Here is an 18,910-nt window from a genome sequence, read left to right on the forward strand (position 1 = left end):
TCACTTCACGCACTTCTGAATAACAGCAGTGCAGTGGAAAACCCAGCATTATCCCTAGCATCCAGGGCAAATTCCAGTCCACTTAATCACATCCTGCCTACACTCCTTCTGCACTTTCAGTTCAAAAGGAACTTATTCCTGTAAACTTCCTATCCAAAAGTGCTGGGTATGTGTCTGCTCTGCAACAGCATTGGTGCTGCTCCACCAATAGAAGGCTGAAGTGGTTTGTGTACGCAAGGGTTGAAGCATTTTGAGATGCTCCAGAAAAGAAGGTTGCTATAGAATTGCATTGTTTCTCTTGCTGCAGAGAAGAAATCTTATCACTTTAATTCCTAAGCTGCAATAGCAACACAGTGCGCTGTCACATAAGAACGCTGCCTGCTCTGTGGCTTCCCAAAAGCTGGAGCTCCTCCAACTAAAACCAGACTTTAAAAGACAAAATGCCTTGAGCCATTCATGTCTCAAAGAAGAGAGCTTCCTAGCTGGTTGACCAGTTGCCAGCAGGATGAGACTCAGACTGTATTTCCCCGTAAGAATGCAGAAGAAGATAGGACTTTTCAGTGTTGTTCTACATCATTTTTTCTGTGCTGACTTCTCATCTCCATCCCCACACACAATGAGAGGTCCAGTGTTCTCCACATCCCATCCAGCTTCTGATGAAATTTATGAATGAAATTGAGGTGGGACTGGAAAGCTACATCAAGAACCACTACGCGCCAAGTGCCTCTCATATAACTAAGCTGGCAGTAGGAAAATATAGCACCTGCAGCATGTTGCATGGCAGCAGCACTGCCCCATTTCCCTGGGAAGCTGCTTCTGCCTGTGTGCATGTGTTAAAAGTTAGGGGAGAAACGCACCCCTGACCACACCATAAGTTGCTCCCCCTATTCCTTCCTCATACAACAGAGAATCCACCTGATGTTTTCTGCTCTGCTACTAGGAAGTGGAGATGAAAACAGTTTTAGAACAGCTCACTTCTGATCTTATTTACAGAAGCTGTAAAAATCACAGAACACGGTGCAGGTTGCCCCGAATTCCCATTTCTGTTCCACAGAAAAGAAAAACCTATTTAGTTTTACACTGTGTTTTTACAATAGCCATCATTCTTTCAGATAGTCAACTTGGTCGCACATTCACATTTTCCCCTTGGAAGAAGAAGGATTAGACATCAGACTTTTTCAACACAGTCTTCAAGGTAAAGTAACTTCAAAGCCTTGCTAACGATTTTTGGCACTGAATAAAAGTACAGTGTGATTTATTACGCCTGTTACTACTGTCAAGTACTGAAGTCAGATATCTATGAGGGAAGATCTAGAGGCCTATTTGATCTTGTATCCACACAAAGGGTAATCAGATACCCCAAAGTCTCTACCAGCTCTAGATTGTTCTGAGGCTGCCTGACAGACCACATTTCAAAACATCATTCTTCTGTTGAAATCTCTTGTAGTGCTGGTTAAAAAAGAAAGAAGATGCTTTACTATAAAACAATCTCAATAGGCGAGTTACTCACAAGACAAACTCTTCCTTCCAAAAGGGATTTGCAGCATTTTTGGCTACAGAGCTGGAGAACTTCTGCATAGGGTCATTCAGCTGAGCTATGCACACAAGGTTTGTGCTGCCTGTGAGAACAACAGAAAGAAAGCAGTTAATCTTCCATCACAGGGAAATACACTTATTCAAATGAAAGCGAAGAACCTCTTTCCTTATATATTGCTCTTTTGAATGGCCCAGTTGGAAACACTTCCTCACCCACCCATAGAATAAATTTCTCCCCTCCACTTGTGACTAATTGGCATAATAAATATATCACTACTCCAAATGCAAATTGCACAATGTGCCACTCTGAAAACAATTCATTGTCTATTTCTTCCACAGCAATGGAAACCATTTCAGTCTTGGGGTTTCAAAACAGCAAGGACAGCAGCAAAAAGTTCACTGCTGACTCTGTGCACAGCCAACAACACACACGCTGCCTCCAGCTCTCCAGAAGATTCCAGGCTTATATTTATTACCACCAACTCTCAGTTGTCCTCTGGTGGTGTATGTGGGCTGTCAAAGAGCCCTATCTTGGACACAGAAGCAGCTTGGGCCTGGCAAGGTTATCAGAGGAGACAAAGCGCTATGGACTCACAGCTTATGGGGATCCAAGCTAACCCTGCAGTAAGCAGTTTAGCTGCTTTCCCAATGTGCTGAGCCTGAGTTAATGAAGCCCAGGCGGTTTGCTGTCAAAGCAGCCATATGTCCCCACAAGCCCTGCTGAAATGTGCATACAGCCCTGCATTGGAGCCACCAGGGGACTAACACTGCAATGGAGCATTCCAGCAGCTCTTCTTCTGGTCCTGGTAGCTAACAATGCTTTAACAGCAGGAATCTCTTTTGTCCTAGCTAACATGCTGTGAGCCACACAGCACCAATTCAAGACTACCTGTGATTACATGCATTAACTAAGGAAACAAATAAAAATGGGCAAAGCCCAGGAGCAGAGCCTAGTTCTGCTGCTGGTCGCTCACCAGCTGGACTCATAGGAAAGCCATAGGCTTCTATAGACCATGCTGCCAGCCCATGCTTCAGCTTAATGGTCAGGACAGACAACCATCTCCAGTCCACAGCCCACTATGTTGGCACATGAGCCTACAACAGCACACACCATAAGGGAGGCTTGGAGCTACAATGGGATGGTTAATTATTGGTACTAGACAAGACCAGGAAAAGGGAAGGGAACAAGATCTGTCCAAAAGCCAGCAGCTGCCCAGCTGTGCCACTATTGCCACTAGATTTACAGGGACCAACTGAGCACCACTATGAGGCTTTATTTCTCATACTCAGTCCCAAAACATTCACAGCGCAGGAGTTGCTAGGGAACAAGCAAAATTTCCTCCACCTCCTGTTAGAAAAGCAAGTGGTGATTTCGAGATCTCCGTATCTGGGTTTCCAAAGAAGACAGCTTTAATAGTTCCCTCTTCCTCACACTTTAAGGGAGGAGACTGAGCAGCTTCCCATAAGGCAAACCCTCTGCTGTATGCATCCTGTGCTTATAAAGGCATCTCATCTCATGACTGTTAATGGCAGCTCTTCTGAAAAGCTTCATTTGCACTATGAAACTGCAGAGTAACAATGAATTCTCAATGAGTTTTCTTGACGCAATCTACACTTTCCGGTACAGTCCTATTTATAGACAACATTTCACTGCCAGTACTTCCAGAACTGCTATAATACATACATACATATGTATACACACACACACACATATATATATATACACACACATACATACACGCACCTATAGATCACAGAATGACCCAGGTTGGAAGGGACCTCAAAGATCATGTAGTTCCAACCCCCCTGCCTGGCAGGGCCACCAAACATACACATTTACTAGATCAGGTTGCCCAGGGCCCCGTCCAACCTGGCCTTGAACACCTCCAAGGACGGGGCATCCACAACCTCCCTGGGCAGGCTGTTCCAGGGCCTAACCACTCTCCTAGTGAAGAACTTCCCCCTAACATCCAACCTAAATCTTCCCTCTTTCAACTTAAAACCATTTCCCCTAGTCCTGCTATATCCCCTATATAGATATATATAAACAGTTTGCAGAAAGTTTTAGGGAAAATACTTCCTGTCAGGATGAGCAAAGTAGTACTAGGCAACAGTCTAGGGCTGCAATTTACTACATCTAAATGAAAAAGAGTAAAGCAAGCAGAATATATTTACTCAAAACCAGTGCTTTGCCCATTTTAGCAGCTAGAAGCTTCCATTAAAAGGACTGTTATGGAATTGCTAGCAACCATAAGTCACAGGGATTCAAATTTGCATTTTCTGACACAACCCAAAATACGCTCACTGGTGCCTCAAGCAATGATGCAAGCAAGTTTGCACTTGCAAAAGCCTGAACTCTTGTCAGACAGGTTTGGTGCTTCTTTCTTAAACCAACAATGCAGCTTCACCAGGCTGTGAGCTCCTTTTTGCTTTATTCTCCATCTGCAAGAGGTGTAACTTCTCTTACCCATAGAGATACTCTACTGGGGTAAAACAACAACAAAACCCTACGAGGAGAGCTTATATAAGGGAGGAGAGTTACAGATAAATCAGAAAATTGCCCCAAATAAGGGAAAACTGCTGTTAAAAATAGGGCAATGCTGAACCAAAGCAATGCCAAACTGCTAACAGTCAATGAAGAGTCGATTCTGAGCCCAAACCAACTTGTTGTATCACTCGAAGTGATAACTTCTACAATAAAACAAACCCTAGAGAATAAACAACCAACTCGAGGAATATGCTCGTTCCAATTTGTTGTCAAACACCACGGATTTGTTTATGGGAAGATCAAGATGTCTAAATAACGAAATAAACCAAAACATTCACAGTTTTGTATAAGCATGACTAAGCTTGTTTCTGGGAGAACAGCAATTTTGTGCATCTTGTTCTGAGCCAAGCTCGTAATAACCAGAGCTTCCTAATGATTTCAGCTGAATGTAAAAAAGTCAAAAAACCCCCAACATCCTACTTGAAAACAAGCGGCGCCCTCTGGACTCCATTACCTGCAGCACTGTGATCAGTGAGGTTTGCTGTGATGTTCTTTACCAGCAGTTTCAGTTCATGAGCCCTTGGAGGTTTAGGCGGACTGGTGCCCTGAGGGATAGTGCTTGTGTTCTGTACATTCTGTGAAAAGGAAAACAAGAGGGATGGAGCATATGCTTAACTTCTGTCACATTAATATTAGGAAGCAGGCATGATGCGGAGAAACATCCACAAGTAGCCACATGGGAGTTATAATCACAGAACCTTCATTGCCAAAGGCTGTGGTGTTTTATAGCGAGCCTTCCAGTTGCATCTGATCACTGAGTGGTGTTAAATGTACTGGCTTCTGGGTCATAAACAGGTAACAAAAACACTATGAAGAAGAGGACTTCTCAAAAGATCCAGGTAGAAATAGGACTTACCTGAACCTCCTTTATGTCTGTAGGCCTTGTACTCAACACTACAGATGGAGTAACTGAGCTAAAGAGGTTCTTCAAAACGTCTCTGAGTGTTTCAGATATTGCACAAGTCCCTTCGCCCTGTTCCTAAAAGGAAACCAACAAGCACACTGCTCAAAATTCAGGAGAGTACAAGTTAAGGCAAAAAAATAAATTAACCTGGCATATCCAAGCTACCAAACCAATTACCTTTGTCAGAGAGAGACAGTTTATGCTGCCAGCAACAAAATGGACCAGGAGATCGTGAAAATAATTACTTACACTTCTACACTAAGCACTGAAGAAAAGCTAGAAATATACACTAACAAAGCAGCACGTTGTTCTTCAGAGTTAGGAAGGCAGAGCTCTTAGCTGCAAAACTAGGTGTTTCACTACCATTTTATGGTGCTGTTTTAAAGTTGCTGAACTGCTTTGCACTCTGCTGAGAGAGCAGATCAGGTCCCCAGATAAGCAGATAGGCACTGTTTGACTGATTTAATGGGAGTTCTGCCAGCCCGCGACAGCTGAGAATGTGCTAATCCTCTGCTGCGCTGAAGAGTTATTATAGCATCTCTTGGAGGTCTTCAGCCTTGCTGAGAAGTGCACAGAATGGACGGACAGTCCTGCCACTCCAAGGGACTGACTCATGTGTTTGTCTACTCAAAAACCCTGTGGCCATCTGCATTACACATTGCCTGCTTGCATGCTTCCTCTCTGGAACATCAGAACTTGTCACAGATCTTGCTTCTGCGTGGCTTCACAGGAATAATTGTAAAGCATCTGAAGAGAGCGAGCTATTCAGCCCATCCCCAGGCTCCTCAAGTCATGCTGCTGGAAAGCTTTGCTCTGATCAGTTATCTACATGGGGATGAATCTACAAATGAAGATGTCAAGAAAGGGCAGTTTTGCACTACCTTGGCTATGGAGGCAGCCCAGGGGAAATCTCCATGAGGTTTGTTTCCTAAGGAAAACTTGACTTGAATGAGAGGACTCATCCATCCTTTCTAACCTGTTACCACATCTGAGAGACTTCAGTGTTACTGAACAAGGCTTTAAAATGAAGGGAACTGATTTACAGACACTGAATATTTAGGCAAGTGCAATAAATACATAAAGCAGAAAAAAACTACCCCTCCACATGCTGCTGTCAGATGAGAGCAGGCCTCCAGCAAGCAGTACCAACAAAGCAGACCCAGCTGCAGAAGACAAGGTACGCTGGTGATGAGGACACACAGCTTGCACCAGCGGGAAGATCAGGCAGGGAACCAAAGGCCTAATTCCTGCAGATTATCTTGATAATGCTTAGGCTATGCAGCATCAGCTTCCAGCATTCCCGTCAGCTTAAGCAGAGCCAAAGGACTGCAGCAGCTCAGGTATCAAACTACAGCCCCGTGAACACAGCAGAGTGGATCACCGTCCTCTGCTGGAGCCATGCCCCTCAGCATGGAGAGCCCAGTACCAGATTCTGTCACTTACAACCCTCAGTCCTCATTTAATGCACATGGAGTCATTTCTGCACTCCTACAGGGATGCTTGAAGCTCGTGCAGCAGGTCAAACCAATTTGGAGCAACACCCAATTCCTCAAGTGTTACAGAAACAGCCCAAATGTTTCATGAGAATCCCAGGAATGCTGCACACAAAAATCCTCTTGCAACCACCTCCTCATGCATCCACCCCTTGATGATATGCAGCTACTGATGAAAACCTGCAACAATATCGGCAACTCTGTTTTGTTCACACTGCGATCCCCAATGCAACTGCTAAAGAGTCAGAAGCACATTCCTGCAGCTTCCAAATAATACATTTGCTTTTAAAAATACTGAAAATACACTTGTTTCAGTAACATACGTCTTTTGAGATACTTAAATAAGCAGATAAATCATTGGTGGCTCTCATTGTTTTGAGGGTGACTTCTTCCCCCTTCCCTTACCTACACGCTGTTGGATGAAGAATGATGGCAACATGCAAAATTCCAGCCATCCCTCACCCTGTCACCAACCAAAACTGGTATTAGTTGTTTAGCAATAGCAGCAACAGCTGTCATTCGGCTACTATTGATAAGCATTTTCTGATGTTTTTCATCAACAGAAAAGTAGGTTATTATATCCCCTTGTTTGACTGATGACATAACTAAAGCATTGATAACCAACAGCAATTAAAGATCTCAATTTGTACACAAAATATCTCCTCCATAAGAGGAATAAAATAACTACAAACCAGGACACACAAGCTGATGTTAAAAGTTTAAGAGCTGAAGGAATTACCACAGGGTTGGTTGCTTCTTGTTTTATCCATAAAACAGCTCTCTGTCACCTCCCCACTTCCCTGAATGCTAATACAAACTTCAAAGTGAAAAAGAAGCCCTTAAGTAGTAAGAGCTTAACAGGCTCATTTTAAAAATCACAGGCAAAGCACAGGAGGTTACAACTGCTTTGTCACTTGGCATCTCAAAAAACAGGCTTTGAAGGCCTGAGACAGTGCCAGACTGTTTGCACTGCCAGTGAATACTAATGCCTGTTCAGTATGTGGACAATCAGCACCCCACTCCAACACGTGCAGGTCAGTTGCACGCACAGTAGAAATGTACTACATTTTAATTAAAGCATTAAAGCACACTTCAAAAGACTTTAGTTATGAGCTGCCTTTAGTTCTGAGCTTAATATTTTTGTGTGCAAAAACTCAGCTATGGATCTTCAGTAGCAGCTTTACCATCACAGCCAGTACTGAGGGCTGAGCTTCTGGGGAGGTTCTCTGCAGAGAAGGACCTGCTGGACAAGCTGACCACGAGCCAGTGATAAACTCCTGTGACCACAAAGGGCAATGGTATCCTGGGGTGAATTAGAAAAAGCACTGCCAGCAGGCCAATGTGCACCTTCCCCTCTACTCCACCCTGGTGAAGCCTCACCTGGAATACTGGCTCCAGTTCTGGGCTTCACAGCACAAGAGGAATACAGACATACCAGAGAGTCCAGCATAGGGCTACTAAAATGATGAAGGAACTGGCGCATCTCTCCTATGAGGAAAGGCTTAGGGAGCTGGGCCCGTTCAGCCTGGAGAGGAGAAGGCTCAGGGGATCTGATCAACATAATGTCAATAGGATGGGGCCAGAAGCTTCTCAGTGGTTCCCAGCAATAAGATGAGAGGCAACAGTCACAAACTGAAACATGCAGTTCCAAACAAACACGAGGAAAAAAATATTTACTGTGAAGGTGACAGAGCTCTGACACAGGCTTCCTAGAGAGGCTATGGAGTCTCCTCACTGGACATCTTCAGAAGCCCCCTGGAGGTTGTCCTGCTCACCCTGTTCTAGGTGTCCCTGCTAGAGCCAGGGCTGGACCAAATAGACCTAGAAGGGCCCTTCCCACCTCAGCCATTCTGTGATGCTGTAAGACCCAGTCTTCAGCAAGAGCTTCAGTCAGAAAACCACCTTCACATAAAGCAAGTGTGCACTCGCTGTTGCACAAAACGTGTGAGCACAACTATGTGTGCTTATTTTTTTTTAAACTGTGAATGGTCAGAGGCAGAATCCAGTCTCAAATCACAAAGAAACTCCTTCAGGAAATGTGCCAATAAAAACAACAGCACAACAACAACGAATGAGAATTTATACACCAAGATAATGTGCAATTGAGAAAACCTCAATATATTTCTAGATAATTTATTTCCTTAAAAATGTTTATTTTTTTCAGAGCCGTATCTGAATGAGGGCTACTGGATTCCTAAACTCATTAAGTTAAGGCAGGGCAAATGACTTTGATGGGAACATAATTACAACTTTCTCATTATATTCAAAGTGCTCTTATGGCTGTTAGTAACAGATACTTTTCATACCTTTGAATTTGATCAAAAACATTTGCCAGGTCACTAGTCTGTCAAATACAGATTTATCTTTAATGCTTCAGTAATCTTGAGAGATGCTCTTCACTTTCAGAGATGCAGGATTTTGACGGATGAGCCATGGCAAGTTTCACTGAACCAGTTCAAGAAACCATTGCCAATAAATAACCGCCCCATTCCACTGCTAAATGCAGTCAGCAGAAATGAACAGGCATTTTTGCTTCAGTTGTTCCAGCATCATTCAGTATCTTAGCTCTAGCTACTATTACTGCCGATCTAATGCACTGCATTGGGTTTTGCACTGGAGAGATGCTTTCTGACTCCTTGAGCAGAGGGACAGAGTGACTGCTGGGGGGACAGCAGCAAGGTTTAGCAGAACTTGTCTAAGTCCTCTCCCAGTCTGAACTGCACCCTTTACATTAGAGCTTTCGCTACGACAAATAAAACTTACTGACTGACCTCCTGCGCTGTTGGCTGGATTTCAAAGTTGGTTTCATCAGCATTAACGAGGAGCCACTCCACTTTGACATCATCTCCTTTGTCTTTCACATAGAGGTGAAGCTGCGGATAGGAAAGTAGTTATTGGAGTGTGTTCTGATATCCAGTAAGGAAATTTTAAGTCGGTCTCCAAACTAAGTCTTGCCAAAGGAAAAATAGCAGTTTCTGAGTTGGTATACATCCAAGTGACAGTGTAAGAAAGCAAACTAAATACCAAGAGTGCATGCCAGCCAAAAACAGTACTGCTGTTCTACACATCAAGGCAGTCTATTAAAAGATCTGTTTATTTATCCACTGTCTTCCTAAAGCAGAAGACAGAGCTGTAATGTTATTAAATGTTTTACTAGAATTAACATGAGCTTGTAGGCATTTCTGCAAACAGGAAGTGAAAACCTGACACCACCTTCCAGGCCTTTCAGCTGAGCTGTGGGATGAGACGTAACAGAAGGAAAAAGAGAGAATGATACTTAAGAGGCTTTACCTGCAAGTGAAGCGGAGACAGTTTCACGCTGTATGACTGCCTTCCTGCAGCTGTGGGTGAAGAACTTGAGATGCTGACAATAAACGTAATGGAATCTCCCACAACATTACAAGAAACCACCTGAAGAAATTAAAGGGGAGGAAAAAAGGAAGGGAAGAACAATTCAGTCTTTGGCAAAGGCAAGAAAGGAACTAAGAAAAATGAAGGGCTTTAAGCTAATAGAATTATGCTATATTCTGCATATGGGTGATTTCCAGTCAGTTTCATTAACCCCCTGCACTTCCTTCTACATACTTGGTTCAAAAACCTGCAGTTCAGCTGTACACTTCTGGACACAGAGGTTAATACCTGGTAATTCTGGTGATTTACAAGAATTTTTTGTGTCATTGGATATAATTAACCCTTCTCTCTTTTGTTACAAACCAAGCAGGATAGCCGGTTTTACCAAACACATGGCTCATAAAAATGAACTGTACAGCATTTGTTTGGTGGGTACTCTACAAATGAGAAACTTTGACATAAGGCTGCTGCTTCTGGAGAGGACGTTGACTGAGTAATTCCAATGGGGCAGTGACAGGCAGAAGACTTGAGAAGTTTATCAAGTCTTTGACCAAACCCAGGAGAGCACTGAAGTTTGGTGGTGAAACTAACAGCATTGTTAGTTGGAAGTCATCTGCTTGTTGCTGCTCCCCCACGGTTAGTGCTCCCACAGCTCCTCCGCTGGAAAAGTGAGTTAAATATTCCGTAGATGGACTCAGGCAGAGTTAAGCATGCTAATGCAATGCACAGACAGATCATCTGCTGCAAGATCTGCTTGACAGAAACTCTGTGCAAATGCTAGTAAATTATATTTGTGCACTTATTGCTTCACTTATGCACACTGGATTGGAAGTTCAAGGCTTCAACATGAGTCAGGTACCCTCTGAAAGATCCTTATCAGTCTCCCTAAATACAGTTTATCTCCTCAGACCCTACACACTGTAAGAAGCACCAGAGGGCTTCAGAGCACATCTGTGAAGGCAGAAATTACAAAGGAGCAGGTGGATGGGGTGGACATGGCAAATAACAAACCCAACTGCACCTATGAGCAACAGGAGCTGCAGAAGGTGTGTCTTTTGCAAACCACAGTTGGGAGGTGGACAAGTCTGCCTTCCTCACCTCTTTCCCAAAACCTAAATTCCCTCTAAGTTCATTTATGTTCCTTAATCCCACGTAATCAACATAAGCAGCCACAGCAAGGGCACAAGAGAAGTTAGTTAATGACTAACTTAAGTTAAAAAGCTTGACTGCTCATTCTACTTGTATTCTGTATTTAGACTCAATTACAATTCATTCACAAGGAGAATGGATTGACATGGCTTTTCCTCAAGTACAGCAGAAGTAGACAGTTTATTTCATCTTTCTGAGCTCAGAATGAGGGAAAAGGACAGGTCTGAGACAAAAGAAAAACCCACAGACACTTGCATATCCTAAGCACAGTGCTTTGCCACCCATACACATCTGACCCATACGTGCATGGGAAGCTCAGTGCATTCGGAACAAGTTGGACTTGCTGCACATGTGCTGCAGAGCCACACGTCTGGAATTTCAGGAGGCTTAAGAGGCAGGATTACCAGGTAAACAGGCAATTACTGCTTTAAAAACAAACAAACAACACAAGCCTGGCAGGAGGGTTGGCAGATGTGTTGACACACTGCTCTTTTGCTCAGGATGTGTTTATTTACAAGTAAAAGATGGAAACAGAGAGTCTGCAACTGCCACTTCCCTTCTAAAGTGACATTCCTTTAGAAATGCAGCAGATGCTTTTGATAGACCTCAGCAGAAATAAATAGGCCATTCATGTGCCCCTCCCCAAACAGTAACATGAAGAAAAACATTGAAGCTTCCTGGGCTGGACTCCTGCTCCCCCACAGCCCTATCCAACCTGCTTCCTCAGATTCTTTGTCTTGGAGCAGGTGAAGAGCAGTCATCAAGAAACCACAGCTCATTCATATCCTGTGAAGCTCTAATTAGAGACAAAATGAATTTGCTAGCAGGAGAGGAGAGGGTCAGGTGAAGCACCCTTTTCTGGCTGAGAAAGGGCAAATATTCATGAGAAAACAGAGGCACTTGGACTGGTTAGCTGCCCTTAGACTTCATTTATCATTTTAGTCTCTCTTTCCCAATACTCTGTGCAAGAGGCACCTCATCATCAGCCTTCCATTTTCAGTGGAGGCCAGAACACCTGAAGTTTCTGTGACAAATTTTTCTTCCAAAATGAAGCCCTTGTGCCACCACACAGAAGCTGTGGCTGGCTAACCAGACTCCCAGAGAGCTTAGATGTCACCCTGCTGTCTTGTAGCCGGACAAACCACAAACATCTACGTGAGCAAAAATAGAGCGAAGTGAAGCAGCAGCACAACACCCAGGCTCTTCCAGCAGCAAGAGACTGAGGTGCCTTCTCCCTACAGCACCTCCCTATTCACAGGCAGCCTGTCACCAGCAAGGGGTCTCTCTGAGCACTTTTGGGATCTTACACCCTGTGGAGGTTCTTCAGAGAAGAATATGACTGGAAAAGTATTAGAGTTAAAGAAAGACAGAGATATTTTCCTAAGAAACTGAAGTGTCTGGACACGCGTCCTCTCAGCTGTTGAAAACTGTCCCCTTGCTCTGCCCTCCCTTTCTGTATCTTGATTTCATAGTTCTTCTGGACAGAACTGAAACATTTCATTTTCTCTTCTCCCTGAAGTGGCAGCAAAGCTATGTCAGGTTGCTCGGAGCCCCTTCCAGCCCCACCTTGAGTGTCTGCAGGGATGGGGCATCCACCTCCACTCTGGGCAACCTGCGCCAGTGCCTCACCACCCTTACTGTAAAACAGCTTTTCCTTATGTACAGCCCTTCTGTTACTCCTCCACATCAGCCTTTCTCCTCCACTTCTCTGTGCAGGACAGCAGAGTCTCTTCTGTGGTAAAGGGAATGATGAACGGCTGCGACTTCAGAAGGAAGTTCTCAGAGCCCAAAAGAAGAAGTCTTCCACCTTCCTCAAGCCAGACTGTATCACATGGGTATGTAAAACTCCCAGCATTATCAGCTCAATTGCTTTTTGAACAGAAATCTGCTTCACTGCATTTTATTTCCAGAAGGAGGAAGTTACCTGAGGTTGCAAAATACGTATCGGTAGCATAGAAGTAATAAACAGTTAATACATGAAGAAAAATATGCCATGAAGCAGCCTTAGCCTCAGCTGCAGGATCAGGATGCTATAAGATTTGGGAGCTCCACAATCTCCTTTTTTTTTTTCTCTGAAGAATTACTGTTAGAAAGAAAAAGTTCTTTTCTGGCACAGGAAGCTTCTCTTGTCAATGTCCACCCAGATAAGTTTGTATGCTTAATGTATAACCACTCTGTAAGAAAACTTCCAAGTCAGAAACCTCTGACTTTTTACAATCATTATACTCAGCTATTCAAAAGAAGAATTACACCACCTGCTTCAGCAACCTGAGCCTATGGAATGGCTTCTTAAGGGGCTTTCTGTAGCTCCTATACAGCTCCCTCATGACCCAAGTAGTTCACTACATGACACAGACAATACTGAGAAGGGAAGAGGAGAAAAGGCAATGTCTAACCAAGACACTGCTTGAAGAAGATTTTTAGAAGCATGAAAGCAAATGTGCCTGCAGATATAATGAGACAAATTCAGGGCAGTTCTTTAAAGTGATGATAAGCACTGGGGTGAAGGCAGGGTGATGGAATGGGTGCACAGAAGAAGGAGCTACCTGTGTAAGCAACAGAACAAAAACAGATATATCAAGTGAGTTCAGTCATTCTTTTGCAACTGACAGACACGCAAATTCAAAGAAGAAAGGATTAAAAAAAAAAAAACACACAATTATCAGGGAATACAATCAGACAGGAGAGGGAGAATTTTCAGTGAGTATCAAATGGTGGGAGGACAAGCAGCGGTATCTATACTTAAGAAGGGGGAAAACAAGTAGCAGAGCAAGACTTGGTACTTTGGCCTCACTAACACACACGTCTTTGCAAAGAGCTTATTCAGCACAGATGAAAACACAGAGACAAAGACAGTGAAATGCAAGAGGTCTGCCAGTCTACATGTAGTGTCACTGGGGGCACTGGGTTACCACTGACACCTGAACCAGGCTGGTGGATGGGGCTCAAGCCTGAAGAAGGACCGTGCAGATCTGTCCGACAGGGCTCAAACCAGTAATTACCACCACCGAAGCAAACAAATTCCAGCACAGATGCCTCCCTTTGACAAGATGCTCAGTTTCAAAGTAGGTTAGAACCACTGCGTTGTCTTGTTTGTATTAACTGGGACACCTATTTACAAAATTCAACAGGAGGTCCTGAAAGAAAGTGAGGAAAGAGAGTTGAAAACCTTGAGGACTGGAATAGAAATGCAACTCAAAATACAAAGCATACATGCAGGAATTAAAAACTCCCCTCTATAGGAGCAGTATCTCTAAGGAAAAGCCATGACCTGCAAGCATGAAGTCAATGACAATGTGAAGCAGCCAAGGGAGAGGCAGGTCAGAATCACAGTGCTGTAGGGGTTGGAAGGAACCTCTGGAGATCACCTATACCGGCACCTGGCTAAACAGGTTCCCTGCAGCAGGTTGCACAGGAAAACATCCTTAAATCATAGAATCATAGAATTACCCAGGTTGGAAAAGACCTTGAAGATCATCAAGTCCAAGGCATTGAAAGGCATTAAAGGCATTGAGAGAGCACTGTCAAGAAAGCACAGCCAGGCAGACATCTCAACAGACTGCGAGACTCCATTGTAGGCTTTAACTGTCACATTCAAGAGTGAATCCAACTGGAGCAGCTGCGCAAAGGGATACGATACATAGGAGGGACAGGCAAACCAGCACTGAGAAAGGAGACCTGAGGAACAACTTCTTTAGCTCAGCCAAACAAAGGCTGGAAGGAAACGTAACTCCCTTGTGATATACCCACGGACAGCAAGTGCCGGGAGAAAAAGGATCGTGCCAGTACAGGAAGAGAAAAAGTATAAATAAATGAAAAAGCTGCGTGGGCCATGATTCCACTTAGGATTGTGAAAAAACAAAACTAAATAAAACAAACAACACGATCATTGAAGCAGCAAATCCCTGGGACAGCTTCCCAAGCAAAAGAAGGGGTTAAGGGACAATACAGACTGCACGTGATGGTCAGGGCAGTGCAGCCCACCAGAAACAATCGGGGATAAACACATGTACATCTCTGTGGACGAATCCCAGTTCATGCTGCAGCATTCATGATGAGAAAGCAGACTTTCCTGGAGAGGAAAGCAGCCACTGCACCACAACACCCTCATGGGCTTTGAAATGAGGGGAGATGGGAGGCTCTGCACCCCAGCTTGATGCTGGATGGGAACAAAGCAGCAAAGATACACAGCTGAACAAGCGCTTTTTTGGGCACACTGCACAGCCTGTTGGAAAACGAGACCGCACATAAGGCCACAAAGCAGCCCTCCTTCTGCTCCACCATTTGCCCCCATGGAACACACAACAGAAAAACCGACACAAAGCTTTACTATCTGCTCTTGCCTGTTGCGCTGCAGGACAGCCACTCCTTGTGCAGCAGCTTTTTACTACTGCTTATCAAAGGAAAAGCAAACTGCGGGCACTTGGAGGGCTTCTTCCCCTCTTTGTTTCAGCACGAAGCAGGAGGAAGGGGGATACTTTCGCTGTTTAACAGTCGGGAAACAGACAAGTTTGCTCTGTCCAAACCCATTCGTGCCAAGCTCCCGACAAGAGAATCATCTCCTCTGTTGCCTTTTATCGCTGCTGGGAAGTTCAAAGCTTCTGGAAATAGATTCTGGTAACGGAAAGGTTGGCAGAAATAGCTGAGAATATTGCAAATGTTTACTTTACTGAAACAGAACAGCCAGCCCCACACAATGAAAACAGCCTGCTCCGTTCTACGTATTTAGGCTCTGGCCCAAAACTAGAGTGAAGATTACAACCAAGCATGGGCTGTGCCCAGGGACAGTGTGGTGCCACCTCTCTGACAGAGCAGCTCTGTCCAAAGGCAGTGCCACCTGCCAAGCTCAGACCCAGCAGCTCCCCTACTCTGTCTGCATTGCCGTGCTGTGGAACGCCTGCCAGTTTTACAGCCTCCAGCTCCTTCAGCACAAACACAGCTGTACACACCTAAGGGCCACGTGTCAGCGCGTGTCCTGGTCACAAACAAGTCTGACAGCAGCAATGCAGAATTACAGCAGGCTGGCAATCTCCTGTCAGTTCGGTGTGGATGTGTGCCAGGCGTGAGGCTGCTCCCAGCACCGCAAGACTGTGTTCCACAAAGGACAAGCACTACAGGGCTCCATCAGCAAACACCCACCCACACTAAAGCATTACACCCTATAGAATCTTTAATGTTGGAAAAGACCACTAAGATCATCTAGTCCAATCACTGACCCATCACCACCACAACCACTAACCATGTCCTTCCCATATTCACTGCTGTTTTCATCCCTCACTCTCAATCCTCTGTGCTTCCATTGACGACCACAACCTCTCCAATATAAAGTCTTAAAAAAAACTTATTTGAAGCAAAGTGCAGTAAATCTCCCTTGGCTGCTGAGCAAGGTGCCTATACACTTGCCATCCTGATTGCAAGTGAAGAAGCAAGACGAACCAGTTACAGGACAACAGCCCCATGTCAGACAATGGCCCAGGCATGTGCTGAGCTCTAAGGGAGGCTGCAACATCAGTAAGCAAACAGCATGTGATCACCAACCACACCAATAATGTGCCAACAACATTGGACCACAGAATGGTTTGGGTTGGAAGGGACCTTAAAGATGATCCAGCTCCAACCCCCTGCCACGGGCAGGGTTAGCAAGCATAAGTAGACTGCATCCACACAAGCTGCTACTGGAGATTTCAGTTGCATTTTGCTTTCTGGGGGATACTTGAAAAGATTAAGGGTTTGAAGTGCAAGAAAAATGTAAAATATGAAACTTGAGCTTTGGATGCTCAGTATCACCTAAGGAGTATGTAAGTGAAACAGCCTATGAGAGAACTCCTGGGGTGCCTGGGGGTGGATACGCATGAGTGTCACTCTTTGGTTATTACATATTGAAATAGAAATAAATTATTCAGCTGTACCTTAACAGAAGGAATAGGAATCATTCAGAGAATGTTTTTCCAGCAGCTGTGCACAAGATTATGGAAACAGGTTCTGGGGGAATACAAAACTACCCAATTACGTAAGCAAAACTCTCTTAATCCAATACGTTTTTAAATGTGCTTATATTGCCTTAAGCTGCTGCAAAACCACATCAGATCGCTGGCTGCAATACTAACAGCTTGATTAACATATTGAAATGGCTCAACCCAAGGTCAGACAAAGCAGGAGGGAGGGTGCCAGGCCACAAAGCCCCTGGCAGAGGAGAGCAAGAGCCCAGCCACACCACAGCTGGTGCTGCCCAGCTCCTGCTGCTCATGCTACAACAGCTTTGCCACAGCAGCAGCAGGCCCCATGGGCAGGAGAGAGCCACTGGAGCAGGGAGCATTAGTATGAAAGGGAAACATTGGGGGAAAAAAAACAACAGAAAAAACAAAGAAAAAACAGAACTGTGGCTTGAGAACAAGTGCACAAAGAGCTTTACATGTTGGCAGTCCCCAGCTGCCACCAATCAGGGTGTGGTTGGTTATCAGACAAGTATGCATAATTTTCAAAGGAATCATAGCAGAGCCGCTTAACATCTAAATGAGACAAGCAAACTAAAGTAAAGAAGCAGAACTAGAAGAAAAGTAATGGGTTCAATTGATTTGGGGGCCTGAAGCTGAGCTAACAGTCACTGGCTAATAGTTACTGAAACCAAGATGGAAATACAGGAGCTATCAGTGCCAACGAGTACACATACACTCCTTTCCTCTTAGTGCATTTTTACATTGATATAAGAGCTACATTCCACCTTCACTCAGAATCACACAGAATTGCAGGGGTTGGAAGGGACCTCTAGAGATCATCAAGTCCAACCCTCCCTGCCAAAGCAGGTTCCCTACACCACGATTCTAATATTGCCCACACTGAGCAAGAGAAAAGCAACTTCCCAATACGTGCTGTGGGGGTGGGAGAGGAAGGCCCAGACAAGTTCTTAGGAATCACCTGGAGTACTCAGCACCTGCCCCACTGACCCTGTCTGGCTGGGAGCTGGGAAGCAGGGCTGCCTCAGCCACCACACAGCAGGAGGCAGGCAGGTCTTTCAGCCCCAGGGCATTTTCTCCTGCATGAATCGCTGACCAACTTCTACATCAGGACAGGGAACCGCAATGGCAGTAGGAGGGCATGGAGGTGTTTCTATCAGCTCAGCGCAGCCCTGGCTGTTGTTCATTTGGCAGACGCCCTGCAGCGCTTCGCTCATGGCTTGCTCAAGAAGTGAACCAATGCGAAGAGGTCCCTTGGAGGCAGTCTGAAACCAACCTTTGCTAACTTAGGTACTGCAGAATAAAACTCCCGCTGGCACTCAAAAAGTGGCATTTTCTACTAAAAGTACCCTGAAGCACAATTAGGATGTTTACCTTGTCCTGGACAGACTTCACCACGCTAACAACTTGTTTAACTGTGAGCTCGAGTGGTTCTGCTGGGTCATCTTCCTCAAACGTCAGCAGCTGTGAGTCCTAGGAAAGAGAAGAGGAGCACTATCAGGTGGTGAACCTACCCCTTGGAGACAAGGGATGAAAATACAAGGAAGAGCCTGAAAATCTGCACTTAGAGCTCACATCTAGGCCCAACTTTACCTCAGCCTCCCTAGAACACATAGAGCTGTATGACTTTGAAGGGTCATTGGATACACTCCAATAGATCCACATCTCTCCTGTGCTGAGGACTCCCTATTTGGATGCAGTACTCCAGGTGAAGCCTCACCAGCACAGAGCAGAGGGGCAGCATCACCTCCCTCACCCTGCTGGCCACACTTCTTGAACACAGCCCATGACACAGCTGGCTTTCATGGCTGTGCGGGCACAAAGCCACACAGCTGCGTTAGGCCGTGTCAAACCCACCAAATCCCCAACACTCAGCTCGACGAGGTGGGGAGCGGAGCCCCTCCTCGGCCGTGGCTGTGAGGGGAGCCGTGCAGCGCTGCCAGCCGCTCGGGCACACAGCACTTCGGGCGGGGCG

The 18,910-nt window shown here is 45.0% G+C and overlaps 1 protein-coding gene across 12 annotated transcripts in view; it reads right to left on the bottom strand.

Annotated features, from left to right (window-relative positions):
- The window catches only part of C2CD2 (C2 calcium dependent domain containing 2), a 34,784-nt gene that overhangs the window by 15,097 nt on the left and 777 nt on the right, over positions 1–18,910 (bottom strand). For 7 of the 12 annotated variants that reach the window (XM_085529592.1, XM_085529601.1, XM_015883064.3 and 4 more), the window contains exons 2-7: positions 18,310–18,408; positions 9,773–9,892; positions 9,253–9,354; positions 4,941–5,063; positions 4,539–4,659; positions 1,511–1,619 (exon numbers count right to left, since the gene is read on the bottom strand). In XM_085529592.1, the coding sequence (XP_085385718.1) occupies positions 1,511–1,619; positions 4,539–4,659; positions 4,941–5,063; positions 9,253–9,354; positions 9,773–9,892; positions 18,310–18,408 (674 nt within the window). Of the gene's footprint in view, positions 1–1,510; positions 1,620–4,538; positions 4,660–4,940; positions 5,064–9,244; positions 9,355–9,772; positions 9,893–18,309; positions 18,409–18,528; positions 18,907–18,910 lie in introns of those variants that run through there. The other 5 variants (XM_085529616.1, XM_085529621.1, XM_015883082.2 and 2 more) reach the window with 4 other exon arrangements.

The sequence above is a fragment of the Coturnix japonica genome, chromosome 1, assembly GCF_054131305.1.
Source record: "Coturnix japonica strain WE chromosome 1, WE-NBRP24, whole genome shotgun sequence".
Lineage (NCBI taxonomy): Eukaryota > Metazoa > Chordata > Aves > Galliformes > Phasianidae > Coturnix > Coturnix japonica.